General features: G+C 39.8%; 2 protein-coding genes across 3 annotated transcripts; one reads left to right on the top strand and one right to left on the bottom strand.

Annotated features, from left to right (window-relative positions):
• Positions 1-1,763: 1,763 nt before the first annotated feature.
• On the top strand, positions 1,764-5,833 carry coq2 (coenzyme Q2 4-hydroxybenzoate polyprenyltransferase). Of its 2 annotated transcripts, none has more exons than XM_087848753.1 (8): positions 1,764-1,849; positions 2,193-2,526; positions 3,615-3,781; positions 3,966-4,087; positions 4,335-4,420; positions 4,525-4,658; positions 5,378-5,566; positions 5,692-5,833. In XM_087848753.1, exons 2-8 carry the CDS (start codon positions 2,223-2,225, stop codon positions 5,806-5,808), a joined length of 1,119 nt encoding a protein of 372 aa, XP_087704879.1. In that variant the 5' UTR covers positions 1,764-1,849; positions 2,193-2,222; the 3' UTR covers positions 5,809-5,833. The 2 variants fall into 2 exon arrangements, with proteins under 2 accessions (XP_087704879.1, XP_087704880.1); XM_087848754.1 differs by having other exon boundaries at positions 1,779-1,849; positions 2,310-2,526.
• Positions 5,834-6,718: 885 nt separating this feature from the next.
• mboat4 (membrane bound O-acyltransferase domain containing 4) lies at positions 6,719-11,087 on the bottom strand. The gene is made up of 3 exons (XM_087848752.1): positions 10,966-11,087; positions 9,824-10,048; positions 6,719-8,667 (listed from the first exon to the last, which is right to left on the bottom strand). Exons 1-3 carry the CDS (start codon positions 11,085-11,087, stop codon positions 7,719-7,721), a joined length of 1,296 nt encoding a protein of 431 aa, XP_087704878.1. The 3' UTR covers positions 6,719-7,718.
• Between the last annotated feature and the right edge of the window lie 6,099 nt (positions 11,088-17,186).

Below are 17,186 nucleotides of genomic sequence, written 5' to 3'. Positions count from 1 at the left end.
CTGCAGTTACACGAGATTCGATATAACGACAGGATATTTTGTTTTAATACGAACTAAGATTTCTTAATTTTATTTTTTTTAATTGTATCAATTTGATAAAAAAAAAAGTGTGTTTGTTTTTTATTTGTTAATATTCACGAAAAAGTATGGAGTTTTTTGTTGTTGTTTTTTTACTTCCACGCTTAGTTTCATTGTGAAATCTGGGGAAACAGAAACCAGAAGTGCGTAGATTTCATGCCTTAACGCAAAGCCCCCCTTTTAAAAGTCTTTTGTTTTTGTGATGATGGTGTTGTTTTCTGTTTCTATGGCCGGCGATATAGGTATTATAATGTCCAATGAAAGGTATTAACAAATCCTCCATACTGTAAGTGTTATATAGCACCGCATATTTAAATAAACGGGCGCTATTGTTATTAAAAATTTATAACAGAAACCCTTTTTTCAGGCTCGGTTTCTATCGCAGGCAGTTGGCCACGTGCTTGCAGTGACGATGCTTGCTGAGCTGCACAGGTCACAAAGAAAGCAAGAAAAGCTTTGTTTTACCAATATCACCTTGGTTCCCAGATAAATTTTATACTGATGTTGCAGACAGACTGTTGCAGAGGGTCTGGCTTTTACAACAAAATGAAATTGTTGAGAATAGATTCCTTAATGTACATCAACGTTAAAGAGAATATAGTTGTGATTGCTTGCAACATTATAATATTGTGGTAATGGGTGTAAGGATACAAAATAGAAAATAGGCCTGGGATGGGAACAAAGAACTGAGGTGCAGGGCAGAAGGACAATCAACCCCCACCCCCAGGGCATGAAGCAAGAGTTACTGAGGGTGAGGGGCAGACAAAGGGCAAACGGACACTACCTTAAAAGGAGGTGGGGGTCAGGGTGTCAGCACCCTTGGCCACTGTACTAGTGTATTTCCATTGTGGGGGTGTTTACTGTAGGGGGAGGAGACCAGAGGTTATAACTGTAACTTGTGTGGAGTTCTTGAGATCAGCCTTTAGCATAGGACTGCATAGGAATGCAGTGTGCTGATCTCCAGATCTTGTGGCTTATTGGTGTTATTTTAGTCGTTATTGTCGTATTGTTTGTAAAGTTGGTGAAGCCTGCAGTCGGCTGAAACTGAAGAAGTCACATAGATAAGTGATAAAATGTTTCTACTAAACGCTGGGTCCAGATGAACAGAAATAAATTTCTAGGATCCAATCAGTTTACACTGACTACTACTCCATGGTTGTTTTGTATGTTAACAAGAACAAAATAAGTGAAGTAGACTTACATGGCTTGTTCAAAGAGGTTTTCCAACATATGGTTTTAACCAAAAAAGCATGGGTGCTTTTTCCTTAAAAAGTGAAAAAAAAAGAGAGAAACAGGCAATTGTTAAGAACGCCTTAGGTGAAGCAGTGTTAGATAAACTAACAAAACACTGCTATTAAAAAAACTATTGGCATATAAAAGCTTCCATTAAGCTGAATATTATTTATATTATTGCATACATATGGTTGACAGAAAGTGACCTCTGTAGCTATTTCCCATTGAGGATTGCAAAAGAAACCACAAAAACTAATAAAACCAACTTACTGATTGTTTGTACATGTGCAGAGGAGGCAAAGTGGACATACTGGATAAAGAATGTTGAATATGGAGCTGCCATAATAAAAAATAAAAACTAGTTAGTGTGAGTTTTTATTTAACCAGTAAGGAAATTGTGATTCACACTCCACACCAGTTGGAGGCGCTGGTTCTCCAACTTGTCTGTCAGCCTCAAAGAAGAGACGACCAATGACGACCCAGCAGGGAAGTATTGATCTGGTTGTCATCTGTCCAGTGTTTGGTCTTTTTAAAATCGGTATGTTCTCAACTGTAACCTTCAGTGTAAGCTTGCTTTGGCGTTATATCACACAAGAGTTAGCAAGCGTGTTGGTAGCATTCATTATAGTTTCAGTGATAGCTTAGCCTTGTTACTGTAACACCAGCTTGTCTCATGTAGGTGTGTGCAGTGTCTTACCTAAACAGCTAAAACAGTCGGGTTGTTTCAGCCAAAAGTTTCACACATCTCTGTTTCTGTTGTAGCAAATGCATTTGTTAAACCCTCGTTTGCGTGTGTCTTTCTGCTGCTGCTGTATGTGTGTGTGTGTGTGTGTGTGTGTGTGTGTGTGTGTGTGTGTGCGCGTGCGCGTGCGTGCGTGCAGGGGTGATCTTTATGAGTGCAGAGAGACACCATGTTCCCAGCCAAGCTAGCTTTGAGCACTCTGAAAAGGATCCACCATGGAGCTTGTTATCGATGTCTTTCTACCTGCTTCATCCAGAAGGAAGGGATACAGGCTGGAGATGGGCCCCCCTCAGACCCCCGTGTGTGGAAGAGAAAGCCTAAGAACCAATCTGCAATCTGGTCATCAATAAGACTCCTTGAAACACAGCAAAACGGGAGAAGACCGTTCAGTTTATCAGCTGCTACTATAGTAAATTCAGCACCAGTACACGTCCAACCGTACCTCCGGCTGATGAGGCTGGACAAACCTATAGGTTTGTACTTATATGAACATTACATTGTTGGGTTGTCGTGTCTTCATTCGCTCACCCCAACCAGTTGCGACAGATAGCCGTCCCTCCCTGTTAAAAGGGAGTTTTTCCTTCCTGCTGTGACAAAGCAATCTCATGTACTCAGGTTTAACTTCAGCAGGTCATTATGACCATGTCTACATGCTTAAACACATTCATTTTCTGCTATGCAATGACTTTTATCTGTATCAGTTTTAAAAAAAATATTGATATCTAGAATATTTCAGAATTTTGACTTTATTCCAAACATGCACTCTTTAAGCCCAGAACGATTTTTAGCAGCATTTTTACCATGTTAACAAAACAGAACAAAACAAGAAGCTATATAACATTAATACAGTCTTCAGAAAACAAATGGCTAAAATAAGCACGTCATCTTTGACCTTGTAGAACTATTAACTGGCACTAACAGGGAAGCATCTTTGTAAACATGTAGCCCTAACTCATGATGTAGATCAGCGGTCCCCAACCCCCGGGCCTCGGACCGGTACCGGTCCGTGAGTCGTTTGGTACCGGGCCGCGAGAGTTGAGGCTCAGGTGTGAAATGTATAGTTTTCAGGGTTTTTATCGGTTTTCAGCGTTATTTTGTTATCGTTTTTATCGTTTACTCGGTTTTCCTTGGTCTTTTCACGTGTGTTATGAATAAATTTTCTTTTTTTCAGTACCGGTACTAGTTTTATTTTGTTGTATTTATCCGCGACACCTTAAAGGCCGGTCCATGAAAATATTGTCGGGCATAAACTGGTCCGTGGCGCAAAAAAGGTTGGGGTCCGCTGATGTAGATAATAATGGTTAAAATTGTTCTTTGAAGTAATCCTACCAAACTGTAAAACTCTTATGTAATTACTGTGCAAGACAATGAGTCTAAAATATCTTGCCCCTGCATTTTTTCAGTGTCACTGCACAGATGCATCTAAAACCAAACCACATTTAAAATGCCACCAGATTAATGTAGCTATTGGCTGCGCATTCATCTCTTTGTGGGCTTTGTTTCTGTTTTTATCTTATTTCCTTGTTTAATTCACTTGAAATTCATTGCCTTTTAATCGTAGGGACATGGCTGCTGTACCTCCCCTGCACATGGAGCATTGCTCTGGCTGCTAACCCTGGATGCTTCCCAGATCTGGGCATGCTCACACTGTTTGGTACAGGTGCTCTTCTCATGAGAGGGGCTGGCTGCACCATCAATGACATGTGGGACAAAGACTTCGACAAAAAAGTAAATGAGATTTTCTTACAGCTGACTCCAAACAAAGAACAGGACATGTTTTTGCAATAAAGTAAATAAAACTTCCATTGCCAAGCAGACGTTAGACTTACCTGTGTCACTGTCACTCCCCTGCTCAAAGTGTTTCTTTATTTTTCAGCTCTGATAAATTGAAAGTGTTCGTGTTTTTGCGCAGGTGTCCCGCACAGCCTCTCGACCAATCGCATCAGGAGAGATTTCTCGAATGCAGGCGCTGGTCTTCCTGGGAGGGCAGCTCTCGCTTGCACTTGGGGTTCTTTTGTGTCTCAACTATTACAGGTACTCAGAATCAATTTTATGTATGAACATTAATTACATTTTATTAGGAAAATATAAATAGAAGAAAAGGAACAGGTGTATAGGTTAGATTAAATCCTCCGAGTCATGAGAAAAAAAAATCAGTGCAGCAGTTGAACTGGATCACAATATTACTACAGTGTGTTAATTTTCATAGTGTAACTAAAAGTGATTATTTATCCAGTTATTTTGCAGTCTTTCCCTCACATTGTTCAAAATGCTCTCACAGTATAGCTCTGGGTGCTGCTTCTTTATCTCTTGTTATCACCTACCCGCTGATGAAGAGGTTCACTTACTGGCCACAGTTTGTGTTGGGTATGTGCTGTGTAAAATTATCTTGTAGTGTTCTTTGTCTAGAGTTAATATTTTACAGATTACCAGAGCTATAGCTGTTCTCTTGTTCTCTTCTCTCCCTTTAGGACTCACTTTCAACTGGGGCGCTCTGCTCGGCTGGTCCGCTATTAAAGGCTCTTGTGATTGGTCCGTGTGTCTCCCGCTATACTTCTCAGGAGTGATGTGGACGCTGGTATATGACACAATATACGCACATCAGGTAAAGTAGTGGGCACTTCGTTCCTATTAAACACAATTCTTTCCTTAAACCAAAGGCTGAGTGCAGTAAATTTAACAGAACACTCTCATACACCGACACTACCCTGAACCAATGATACCTGGCAACATGCTTTTTTTTAAATGCCAAATTCTGACACTGCCATTTAAATGTTGCAGCAGAAATCATGACCAAGGTCATCAGCACCAGACCAGGAAAGCAGTTTTTCCAGTCATCTGTTGTCCAATTTAGCTTGCAAATGATAGCTTCAATTTCCTGACAGGAGCCCCCAATGTGCTTTTCTGCTGCTGTAGCCCATCGTGTTGTGTGTTGAGAGATGCTTTTTAGCAGATGTTCTTCTGAGTGGTTATTTGAGTTAACCTTGCCTTCCTATCAGCTTCCTTTCTGTCCATTCTCCTCTAACCTCAGGCATCAATAAGGGATTTTTGCCCAGGTGAACTGGTATACGTAATAAAGTGACTGTTGAGAACCTGTAAATTTAAGAAGAAAGGAACCGAGAAACTGAAACTAATTTAAAAACAGTTTAAACTGTGAGTACAAGGTAGCTGTTCCTTTATATTTAAGAAATGCAGTTTAAGGATTGCAGTTTACCGTGTTTACTGATGTTTTTCTTTGAAGTGAACATGAGATTAATGTGTCCCATGTTAAAGTAGGGACCTTGATTGACTGTGACCTCGCGTTGTTTTGTCTTTCATAAATAGGATAAGGAGGATGACATCAAAGTAGGAGTCAAATCTACTGCACTGAGGTTCCAGGAGCAAACCAAACCCTGGCTGAGTGGCTTTGTTGTGGCCATGATGTCTGGACTGGTATTAGCTGGGGTCAATGCTGAACAGACTCTCCCTTACTATGCTGTACTCACCGGTGTAGCAATGCACCTGACAAACCAGGTGAGGACCATGGTCGACTTTAATACAACATTTAAATGAGAAACATGCACAGATTAAATTCTAATCGAACATGTGTTTTAAGATTAGGTTTTCCATTGAAGTATATTTATTTTCTTCTCTCGTAGATTTACACATTAGACATCAACAAACCAGAAGACTGCTGGAAAAAGTTTGTTTCAAACAGAAACCTTGGACTGTTGTTGTTTTTAGGTATTGTTGCCGGCAATTTGTGGAAAGAATAAAGACAGACTCTGAAGAAATGAACAAGCCTTCATATAATTAGAGACAATGTTTTATTACATTTGTGTGTTTTGTTTTTTTATGAGAAGCACTATTTTAACAACTTGTGTATTTTCAAAAATGCCAGTAAATATAAATTGAAATTGCTGCAGTAAGTTTGATTTGATGATTTGAAGTTTGCAGTATGATTAATTTCCTACCTGATGAATGTACTGTACGCCAGTGGCCTCATTACTTTGTTTTGGTCCATAAGTGCCGATGGCGCAATATGGCAGCCTCGCTTCTGTCAGTCTGCCCCAGGGCAGCTGTCCCTACAACTGTAGCTTGCCTCCACCAGTGTGTGAATGTGTGTGTGAATGGGTGGATGACTGGGTGTATAAAGCGCTTTGGGGTCCCTAGGCGGGACTAGTAAAAGCGCTATACAAATACAGGCCATTTATCATTAAAACACAAAAATATCTGGGTCTTTGCACGACATCCTTCATAAGTCACTGGTTGACATTGGTGCTCTTTGTTTTTATGCTGGGCAGGCAGCATTTACCCTCTTTACCTGTGCTTATGTGTCAGAAACCACTTCCAGTTATTAATTATAGGACTTTGGTGAGAGTCAGCATGTAGATCTGCAGACTTTACTTTATGTTTCAGTACTCTACGCTTCAGTACTCTAAAACTTTTAAACAAATTTGAAAGAGAATTCATTTACATCCAGTCCAGTGAAAAACTAAGTACATCTTCCAATATAGAAGGTATGTTTAGTTGCAATAACTTTATCATTTTCTCTGAGTTTATCAGTTCCTTACATTGTTTTGGCCCACTCTTCTTTACAGTGTTGTTTCAGCTCGATATTTGCAGGCATTTGTTTATGCCCACCACAACAATTCAATCAGGTTGAGGACTGGACTTTAACCGGTCAATTGCAACACTTTGATGTGTTTCTTTTTTTAGCCATTCTGTTGTAGATTTGCAGGTGTGCTTTGGATCATTGTCCTGTTGTACGACCCACTTTTGGCAAAACTTTAGCTGTCACACAGATGGCCTCACATTTGACTCTAAAGTACTTCAGTATACAGAAGAGTTGAAGGTCGACTCAGTGAATGTAAGGTGTCCAGGTCCTCGGCATCCTGTGTTTTGGTTTTTGCCAAACGTAGTTCTGTGCATTATGGCCATGTTGGGTTTGTTTTTTTTGTTTTTTTTCTTGGTTGTCATTCAGTTGAAACTTGGCAAACCTAAACTTTCTTTTTAGAAAGAAGAGATTTTTCTTCTGGCAAACAAGCCACAACTGTTCAGTCAAACTGTACTGCCATGAGAGTCTGAGATGTAGCCCATATTACATCTGCATGCTCCGACCCAGAAACCGCTGCAACAACTGCTTTCATAGAGGTGATCACATTCCCTTTTGCTTTTGGATTAACAGCATGTGGCTGCTACTTACCCTCTTAATTCATATAGAAGAGGTAGGGGTGTAATTAGTGTTTTATAATTGCATCTGAAACGTAGAAATAGTGTTATAGTGGGGGCGACCGTGGCTCAGGGGGTTTGGAAGCGAATCTGTAACCGGAAGGTTGCCGGTTCGATCCCCGGGTTCTCTGTCCTGGTCGTTGTGTCCTTGGGCATGACACTTTACCCTACCGCCTACTGGTGTTGGCCAGAGGGGCCGATGGCGCGATATGGCAGCCTCGCTTCTGTCAGTCTGCCCCAGGGCAGCTGTGGCTACAACTGTAGCTTGCCTCCACCAGTGTGTGAATGTGAGAGTGAATGAATAATGGCATTGTAAAGCGCTTTGGGTGCCTTGAAAAGCGCTATATAAATCCAATCCATTAACATTAAATCCAATCCATTATAATCTAAGCCCAGTTATATGTTATGTTCCTGAAGCCAAAGTCAACATTCTTTTTAATATAGCTTTGTTTGACTACTGTTCTAGTGAATTAAGGCTTAAAACGATAAAGTGCAGGATTATATTAACAAGTGGAAAAAGACCTATGTATGTTTTGGATAAAAGTCTCAAACCAGATGAATTTCTAAATTCTACCACTATAACAATGCAGGTAACAATCATTTGAGTGTTTATCCAGTTTACAAAAGTGTAGATTTTTCTCTGTGTCGGTGTAATATTTGGGAAAAGGTTCCTGTGAATATGATGGTCTGCTTTCACTGTTGCTGCCCAGGTGAAAAACCCCACAAAGTGTCCTAAGTGTAAACCGTGCCACCACAGTGAAAAACCAAAGCACATGAGCAGTGGGAAGTGTTTGTGCCTTGCATAAACTAGTCTACGGAGCCATGAAGCTGTTGTGGCGTTCCAGCGACGAGCAAACTGTGACATGCATATCGATGCCTCAGTGGTCCAGAAGTCCCCATCGGATAGTCCGCTCCATTTGGAGAAATAGTCCCCAGATGAATCTTCCCAAAAGCCAAACCCTGCTGCGTTATTGAGGCATTCGCTGATCTTCCAGTGAGAGTAATACTGTATTCTTAAAACCAGTCCAAGACACCAGGTCGACAGGATGCCATAGAGGATGCCAGGGTTGAAATCATGGATAAGGTGTTTCAGAAAAAAGACAAGATAAAATCTAACCCACTCTAGCATTAACACTTGCATCAGCTTTAGGAAAACTACACCTAGTGGACTGGGTGGCGAGGTGAGGTTGATCCCCTCCATTAGAGTAATGAATTGTCCATAGGAACCCAAAGGACCACCAAGCAGTGTGGTAAAATTGAGGATGTAGCTGATAAGAGGGAGAAGCGTGACACAAGTCTGCCTTTTGGATGTTGTCAGTACGACTCGTTTCTCCTGAAGGTCCAAAGACACAGAGGTGATTCTCTGGGTGAGCAGCATCAAAGTGGACACTGCCAAGAACAGTCTGAAAGTGAAAGAGATATTGCTGTGATTAAATAGGATATCTGTATACATATAATGTTTTTACTTTAGATGTAAAAACATTATGTCTAACTTAGGCTAAGAGTTCATCTATAATGGTGAAGAAATGGCCTCTGACATTCATATCAGAGTCTGTTTAGTACATTAGCTGTTCTAGAGCTGTGATCACACAAAGTTGATTCTTGGAAACGGCATCTGAGAGGTTAGGCAACAACATAACAATTCTTGGAAACGAAACAACGTCAACAGGCTGCTAAAACCACGTGATGTGGTTGAATGCCTCAAGCAACAGAGATTGTTTTATTGAAAAACACATGGCTGTTTTGAGTTTGACATATTTCACAAAAGTGTGATTAGGAACATTTTTGCCACTGTGTTTACAACCCTGTACGCATTTGAAAACTGAAGGGACTGTGCTGTATTCTAATCCTATCAAAGATCAGAACATAGCTTATATAATTGAAAGAGCAAGATAAATTGCTCAGGAGTTTCACCTCATTTTCCAACCGTTGTGGCACATGTCTGTCCCTCCCTGGAGGCTTCTTCCTGTTAAAAGGGAGGCTTTCCTTCCCACCATCACCAAGTGCTTTGCCCATAGGGTATCATCTGATTGTTGTGGTTTTCTCTCTAATACTGTAGGGTCATTGCCTTACAACTTAAAGATCTCACTTTTGTGATTTGGTACTAAATTCAAATGACGATTTTATGTTCTACATTGTTATATTTCTAATTTCATGATGCAAATATGTTCTTTCTTATGTAAAAAAGAACATATTTACGGATACTTGATTTTTAAATATGTGCTAAGCATGAACTACACCTTCTTAAAGTATCCAAAAATGTACTGCTCTGATCACAGGTCCTCATTCTTTTTAAAGGTGCCAACTTTCTGTAACTTGTTATAGAAGAGAGAGGTTTTAAATACATTTTTTTAAATAAATACCATAAAAATACCATACAAATCACTGCATGCTGCTTTATTTATATTTTATACAACATCCTAACTCTGAACAGGCTTGATTCATACATCTGTACACCCTAGAGAATATTCACTTACGAAAGGTTAGGAGGATATAGCATGAAAACTGTCCCATATGTTTATATAATTTGTAACAGCAGAGTGAAATCAAGATTAATACCTGATGTTGACTGGTTCGTGCAGGTAGTATTCCCTGTACTGTATAAGAAGGTGCCAGAAGGTTTGCCACAACATCTGCATAACAAATGCCCAGGTGTGGATACAGCTGTGATCCACACAGCACACGAGTAGAACAAAGGCAAGTGTGGAGGTGAACAGGAGGGTGCTGTAGATGCCCATCGTGATGACTGCCAGGACACTACCTCCAGCAGAAACAAACAGGTACCTATAGATAGGAAATCATGCTGAAGGAGCTTTAAGTTGCTTGAATACGTTTCACCTCTCATCTGAGAAACTTCTTAATTTTTAGAGTCAAATGGTGGAGCTTCCCAGATTTAAGCCCTAATCTGCCTAATCACATGAAGCCAAGTTGTGAAAATGGGTGTGGGTCACAATCAGCCAAGGTTTTTGACCTCAGGAAAGGGTGGGGCTACGTTTCACAATGAGCTCACCTGAAACCTTGGCTGATTGTGTAAAGGATCATAAGGGGTCCATTGTCCCTCTTGGGGGGGACACTCCCACAGGGCTTAAATATGGTACTCTCCACCATTTGAACCGAGAACTGAAGAAGCTTCTCGGATGAAACATCCTCAAGCAACTTAACGAAGTTCAGACACTTTTCTTTCCAAGTTCCTTAGACCATGCTGAATACTAAAACTACAATGATTGTCCAGTTAATCAGTGGTTGTTGTTTTTTTTGTTTAGTAAATACCAAATAATTTATTTCAGGTGGCAGCTTCTCTAGTTTGATAATACAGTTTTTTTGACATACAATGTATCACTATAAGCTAAATTTCTTTCAGTTGATGATGTCAAAAATTTGATGTCCTTTTGTAACATTTTCTCACCTTAAACCAAAAACATAACAAATAAAATAGCTAAAGAGTAAGATTTGTGTGTATGAGTGTATATATCTATATCTATATCTATATACACACACACACACACACACACACACACACACACACACACACACTGATTCATATAGTTACAAAAAAACACCAAATGATATGTTTACTCAAATATGTGATCCATTTGATAGTATTTACAATCCAGATGTTACAGTGTTTGTATATGTAGTACAGCTCATTGTATGATGCAATCAATCAGTTGACTCATAGGCCATAATTATACTGTACATACCTGTATGTCAAGGATAGATGCCCCCGTTTTGCAAGAAAATAAAATAAGAAAGCAAATGGAAGTGAAAGACACTGATACATTAAAAAACGATGTTGCTCCCACGACCAGCCGATCGAGCCCATGTCTGCATTTCAGGCTGAATACCACAGTTGAACTCAGGCAAGCACAGTAGAGATTTGATGCTGCTGCTATCAAGCGTAGGTAAAATATTTGTTTTATCTGTGGTTCCTATTGCAGTTTTTATAGTGGTCATTTCTTTTATCTGGCCTTATCAGTGCTGATTGTCTGTACAAACAGTACTGACATTTGTATGGTTTTGTAACTGTTTGTCTGAGAAAGCTTGTCCTTACATATTTCTGCAACTGTAGCAACCAAAAGAAAAAAGAAATATCTTTTTATTTTGCAAATTAAACACTGACTGTTCATCCTTACTTTGTTTGGATAAGGTTTCTGCTCTACCTTGACCTTCAGCAGTTTTTATAGGCTTGAATCAAATATACTTTTTATATAAACTCATATACTCCTGTATATGAAAGATAAAAATGAGGTGTGGTGGCGTATTTGTGTGACGGTGTAGAAAACAAGAATGAGTGTAAACAAAGCAAGAGGCTAAAAGGTTAAAGATAAAATGAGCGGTCAAACACGGTCACGTGGGCGTGTGACATTTGTATCCCAGCAGTCAACAGCAAACTTTTGGAATTTACTCTAAAATAAACATCCAGTGAAGAAGAAACTCTGAAGGTCAAGAGATTGGGTGGCTGTAGCTCAGGTGGCAGAGCAGGTCAGCCACTAATCAGAAGGTCAGTGGTTCGATCCCAGGCTGCCTCCTGGCTGCATGCCAAATATCCTTGGGCAAGATACTAACCCCATGTTTGCCTACTGGTGGTCAGAGGGCCCGGTGGCGCCAGTGTCCGGCAGCCTCGCCTCTGTCAGTGCGTCCCAGGGCAGCTGTGGCTTGCCATTACCAGTGTGTGAATGGCTGAATGTAGTGTAAAGCGCTTTGGGGTCCTTAGGGACTGAGTAAAGCGCTATACAAATGCAGGCCATTTGTATAGTGTCTGTGTCATTATGAGATTTCCTCAATTGACAATATTATTTTTGTATTAGTTTCTAATCATTTCTAAGCTAAGCTTCGGTTATAACCAAAAAAAATTTGACTTTTAATACTTTTTTAATGTTTCTGTGGCTTCAGGGTTATTGTTGTTACAGTCAGAACCAGTTTGTTTCAGAAAAATAAGAATATATTATATAAAACATAAAACATATATGGAGTGCTGTAGAGATGTGGAAATTTCTATGGGGTAAATGAGTGAGGATGGATTCAGTTATAGAGGAGTAAAAGTACACCACTTCTGATGTATGCAGGTTGAATTTCTCCAGTAGCTACAGGACATGGATCCTCTGATGTGTGGGTTTTTTTGTTGTTGTTTTTTTGGACAGACATTTAGCTTCCACTTTAAGTCGTGGGAGAAAGACTCGTCAATGTCCACTGGGCAGGCAGGATGATGGGGCTGGGTTCCTCCTGAAGTCCAAAATCATCTCCACTGTTTTGACAGCAGCATCCAGGCTGTTGCCTCCCCACCGTGTTGCCAAATTGGCAATTTCAGCCCAAAGGATAAACATCTGAGATGAGCTCAATGAGAATTCATATTAAAGTTTGACAATGGTGACTGAACACATTTTTCCTGACCAACTGATCATTCAAGATCTTTTATTTGTCACGTGGATACTAGTACACAAGTACAACACTCAGTAAAATGTGTCCTGATACGCTCCTCGACTGTGCAAAAATAGAGAGAAAAAACATTATATACAGTAAGTAAGTAAATATATACAAAGAGGCCATTATGGGCAGTAAGTGAGTGAATTATATACATTAAGTACATTAAATAAAATAAAACAATCTGTTCAAAATTTGGGAATGTACATTGTGTAAGTGGGGTCAAAACTAATCTGGGATTCCCTTAACTATCATAACTTCCATAGTATATTAGCAGTTCCATTTAATATCATTTAACTTTACTGTTGATCGTTTTTGCAACAGAGAGAGAGAGAGAGAAAATTACAAAGACTAGTCAGGAAAAGAAAAGAGTAGAAAATTATGCCATGAATTGTAATGTTACACCAAAGAGCACATCCTTCTCCTGTGAGCATCATTTTAAGTATATGAACAGATTCCTTTTTGCTTCAGGTATCAGAGAGACAGATCTGTGACCTGTAATGTCATCTCAGTGAGTCTATCTGATGATAAAGACAAAACAAACAAAAAAACAATTAGTCCCATGAGTAAGACCCACACTATGCAAATATTGCTTCAGTGACACTATTGTTGAGTGTTTGTCCTCACAAGCATCAGAGAGAGGAGACCAGAAAGCATTTTCACTCGTGAGGTTTGGTGTTTGGTTTCTAAGGGGTTGCATTATTAACAGGATGATGCATCATTAAAGAGCTCCCGCGGTAAGCATTTCAATGATTATGAGGCTCACTATTACACAATACAGGTCATGTGGATCACAATGACTTAGATATAATAAATATAGCATTGGTTTGTTACTATTGGTGTTTTTTTGAATCATTGGCTCTGTAGTGGTATTTCATATGGTACAAATGTCTCAAATGTTCAAGGTGAGGTGACCTTTAGACATCTAGAATTTTTTTAATTAAACTGCTACTTGTCCTGGCAGACGTCCACCAGATTTTGCCCAACATCAATAGATTTCTGGTTGTCGGGGCCTGGGGCTCGCTCGGGCCACTTCGGGGGTGGGGTGCCCTCGGCCTCTCGGCCTGGGGCTCCGTCACTCTGGCACAGCTGGCTGCCGGCGGAGCTCACGGGCATGTCACTGCAACCCCCCCTGGCTTCTGCTCCGCGGCTGCTGAGTGACCCCTCATCTGGGACTCTCCTCAGCTCTTTCTGGGATAGTAGCGCGGCTGCCTCTCTGTTGGTCTTCCTTGGTCTCTTGTGTTCTGAGGGCCTCTGGATGTCTGGAGTTTTGATCTCCTCCATACCTGCTTCATGCCCTGGTGGACGGGGCTGTGGCTCCCCACACCCTCTAGCAGATCATTACATGAAGGAACCTTTTAAAAACAAGCGCGTTCATGCTCACAGGTGTACACACGGGTGCTCACACACACAAACAACACCTATCTCAAAGCACACTGTGTGCTGTCGATCTTGCATGCTGCACAATAATGTTTAATATTTAGTATTTACTTTTTTTCTTTCTCAACAGGTGATCCAGGTGATTGATATATGTATTTTTTTTTTGTCTGCTTATTTTGTTGGTTTTTGTTTTTGCCCTTTACCCCGTCTCTCTTCTCTTCTGTTTTTCTTTCCCTCTTTCTTTCTCCCTTTTCTTTTCCTCATTCAAGTCTGTCCCGTATCTAACAAATGAAAATAAAAAATAAAATAAACAATAAAAGATGAATCAAATAGATCATTACGGCAAGGCTGGGATGGTCCATTTGGTAAAGTAAATCCGTTGGGCATCTTTCTTCGCCTTTAGACAATAATTCTAAAAGAACCAAACGGGGCAGGCAAAAAAAATAAAATAAAATAAATAATAGATTTCTGGTGTTTGGTAGTAACTGCTGTTGTGAGTTGGTGCTTTTATTCAGCCTATGACTCATATTAACCTGGGATGATATTCATACTACTAGTTAAGGTACAAAAAAGAAACAGTAATTTAGAGTTCAGGATTAGTGTTGGGGAATTTAGCAGTGCAGCTGTCGGGACTGTTGCCTCGAGGCAAGAGGGCTTGAAACGGAATTTAACAAGTTCCCTTTCAGAATTGGCTGTAGTTGTGGGTGTGAGACTGTGTGTCTGTCTGGTATTTGGTGGGAGCTTTTATGGCGTGTGATATCCCTGTGATATCCTGCCAACCTGTGTAGAATGAACCTGCCTCTTTCTTAGAAAGGGCTGGCACAAGCTCACATATAAACTGCTCAGCATTAATAAACTATGATTCACCATCAAGTTGCTACTACAGTGGTGTTTAATTCTTTTGGAATTTTAGAGGTCTAGAAAGTTATTTAGCAAAAATACATTATGCACAACTGATAACTGTTGTTATTGTTTTAAGATTATTCGATCAATTTTTAATCAGATGTTTGTAAATCTGAGTTTCTGCCAAATGTTTTTTCACTAGATCTTCACTGAGTCTTGTAGTGAAACTCAATTCAGTGGGAGCTTAGCAGCACATTAGCATAACACTAGAAACCTTGAAGGCATTGTTTCACCTTGTATTTAGATATTATTTAGATTAAGGAAAATGAAGGGGGGGAAAAAAATCTCTCTCTTATGTAGTTTATTTCATCCCTGCGCAGTCACCGAAGGGTGTACAGATTATATTTCCCAGAGTCATCTACAAAGAACAGAGCGACAGCGTTCACCACTGAGATAAGACCTGTGTGGTTTGGAAACTTAAGTTCTGAAACAGCTGTGCAGACACTTTAATATCATCTGACATTTGCTGTGAGTGTGTTTTAACTAATTTAATAAGCCAGTTTCTAATAATTTTATTTGACTTTACTGATTTTTTTAAACTATCTATCTTATAGACCCACTTTGTTACAGTGTATTCACTTTTCCCATAGCTTTCATTTCCCTTTATAAAGATTTTTCACTCAATTAGCTTATTGAGCTCCTTTAGTGTTTCTTTACCTGAAATATATTTATTCTGTGTAATTTATTTTAGTTACTTGTGTGTTTATTCTATTTATTGAGCTGTTGTGGATTAAGTTGTTTTAGTACAGATTATGTTTATCTTTCTTTAAACAACGATTTATTGGCATGTTTTCTGTTCAGGTGTCAGCATGACCTGTTCCTAGTCTGTCTGCATTCTTGGCAGGTCAACTGATGAAATAATTCTGGATCCATACCCAACCTTATTATTCTTGCTCAATTGAAGATTATGGGCACGTGAAAAGTTGAGCACCTGGTTAGCCGGGGCTCGTCACCACGTCACGCAGCGTCTCCGCTCTGATTGGTCCGCTCTTTTGCAACTGTGCAGCCGTATATACTCAGATGTTTGTAAATCTGAGTTTCTGCCAAATGTTTTTTCACTAGATTTTCACTGAGTCTTGTAGTGAAACTCAATTCAGTGGGAGCTTAGCAGCACATTAGCATAACACTAGAAACCTTGAAGGCATTGTTTCACCTTGTATTTAGATATTATTTAGATTAAGGAAAATGAAGGGGGGAAAAAAAATCCAGATTTTACCTGGAAAGTTTACCCTGGAAAGCTAGTTTATCTCAGATATGCTTTCATCCACATCTACCAGTCACCATGATGTAAGCATCATGGTGACTGTGTCAAGTGTGTCTTAACTATTAACTTTTGTTTTCTTCTTTCCAACACCCATTTACTTGTGCTGTAACACTGTAACATGCAAACAAAATTAAACCAAAGGTCTCCTTATTTGTCCTTAACCTGTTAGAAAAACACATTTCAATGACACCTTTGTTTTAGTGCAGGCAGTATTGTACAAGTTAAATCACATACAGTCACGTGATAAACTTTTCCCCAAACTCTATGTAGTTTTGTAAGAAAGTAACCTCCATGATTCAGTAGCTTGTAGAACCATAGTTAACAACAATAACTTAAAGTTAATCTTTTCTTCTTTGCATGCTCTGCACTTTGGGTCTTGTGTGTCCAACAGACATTCTTCCATTAACATTAAACATGCTAACTGAGGCCTATAGAGTCTGAAATGTAGCTCTTGAGAAAGCACTGCATAGACTGATGTTGGGGTTAATTTGCTGGGGTGTCCACCATTGCATGTATTTGGACTGTGGGAAGAAGCCCTAATACCAGTTGAAAACATGCCCAAGTGTGCAAGAAGGGCCCCAGAAGGCCAGTGGACTTGAACCCTGGGCCTTCTTGCTGTGAGGCACCACCATGCTTTTGACTTGTGGATTATATTTTTGAACGATTAACATATTTTCCACCCTTTTTTTTTAAATATGAAATTTGCAAATCAGAGATGGCAGTAACAGATAAAACAAGTCTGAATGACTCACCAGGAAGTAGTGCGTGTGAGAGAAATAAGTAAACCGATCAGAGCTCAACTGAAGCTGTGGTGAGAAGAACAGCTATCGACTCTCTGCATCACTGACTGGACAGGCAGCAAATTCAGTCTGCTGTCACAATGGAGTTATGGAATCTATAATAACCACATGCAAGAACTCTTTACAGCACAGCAGAGAATAATCTGCTCTCTTA

The sequence above is a fragment of the Neolamprologus brichardi genome, chromosome 12 (genome assembly GCF_056152115.1).
Source record: "Neolamprologus brichardi isolate AB-2024 chromosome 12, ASM5615211v1, whole genome shotgun sequence".
Taxonomy (NCBI): domain Eukaryota; kingdom Metazoa; phylum Chordata; class Actinopteri; order Cichliformes; family Cichlidae; genus Neolamprologus; species Neolamprologus brichardi.
Note: the sequence above shows the minus strand (reverse complement) of the source record. Positions and strands in the feature narration are given on the sequence as shown.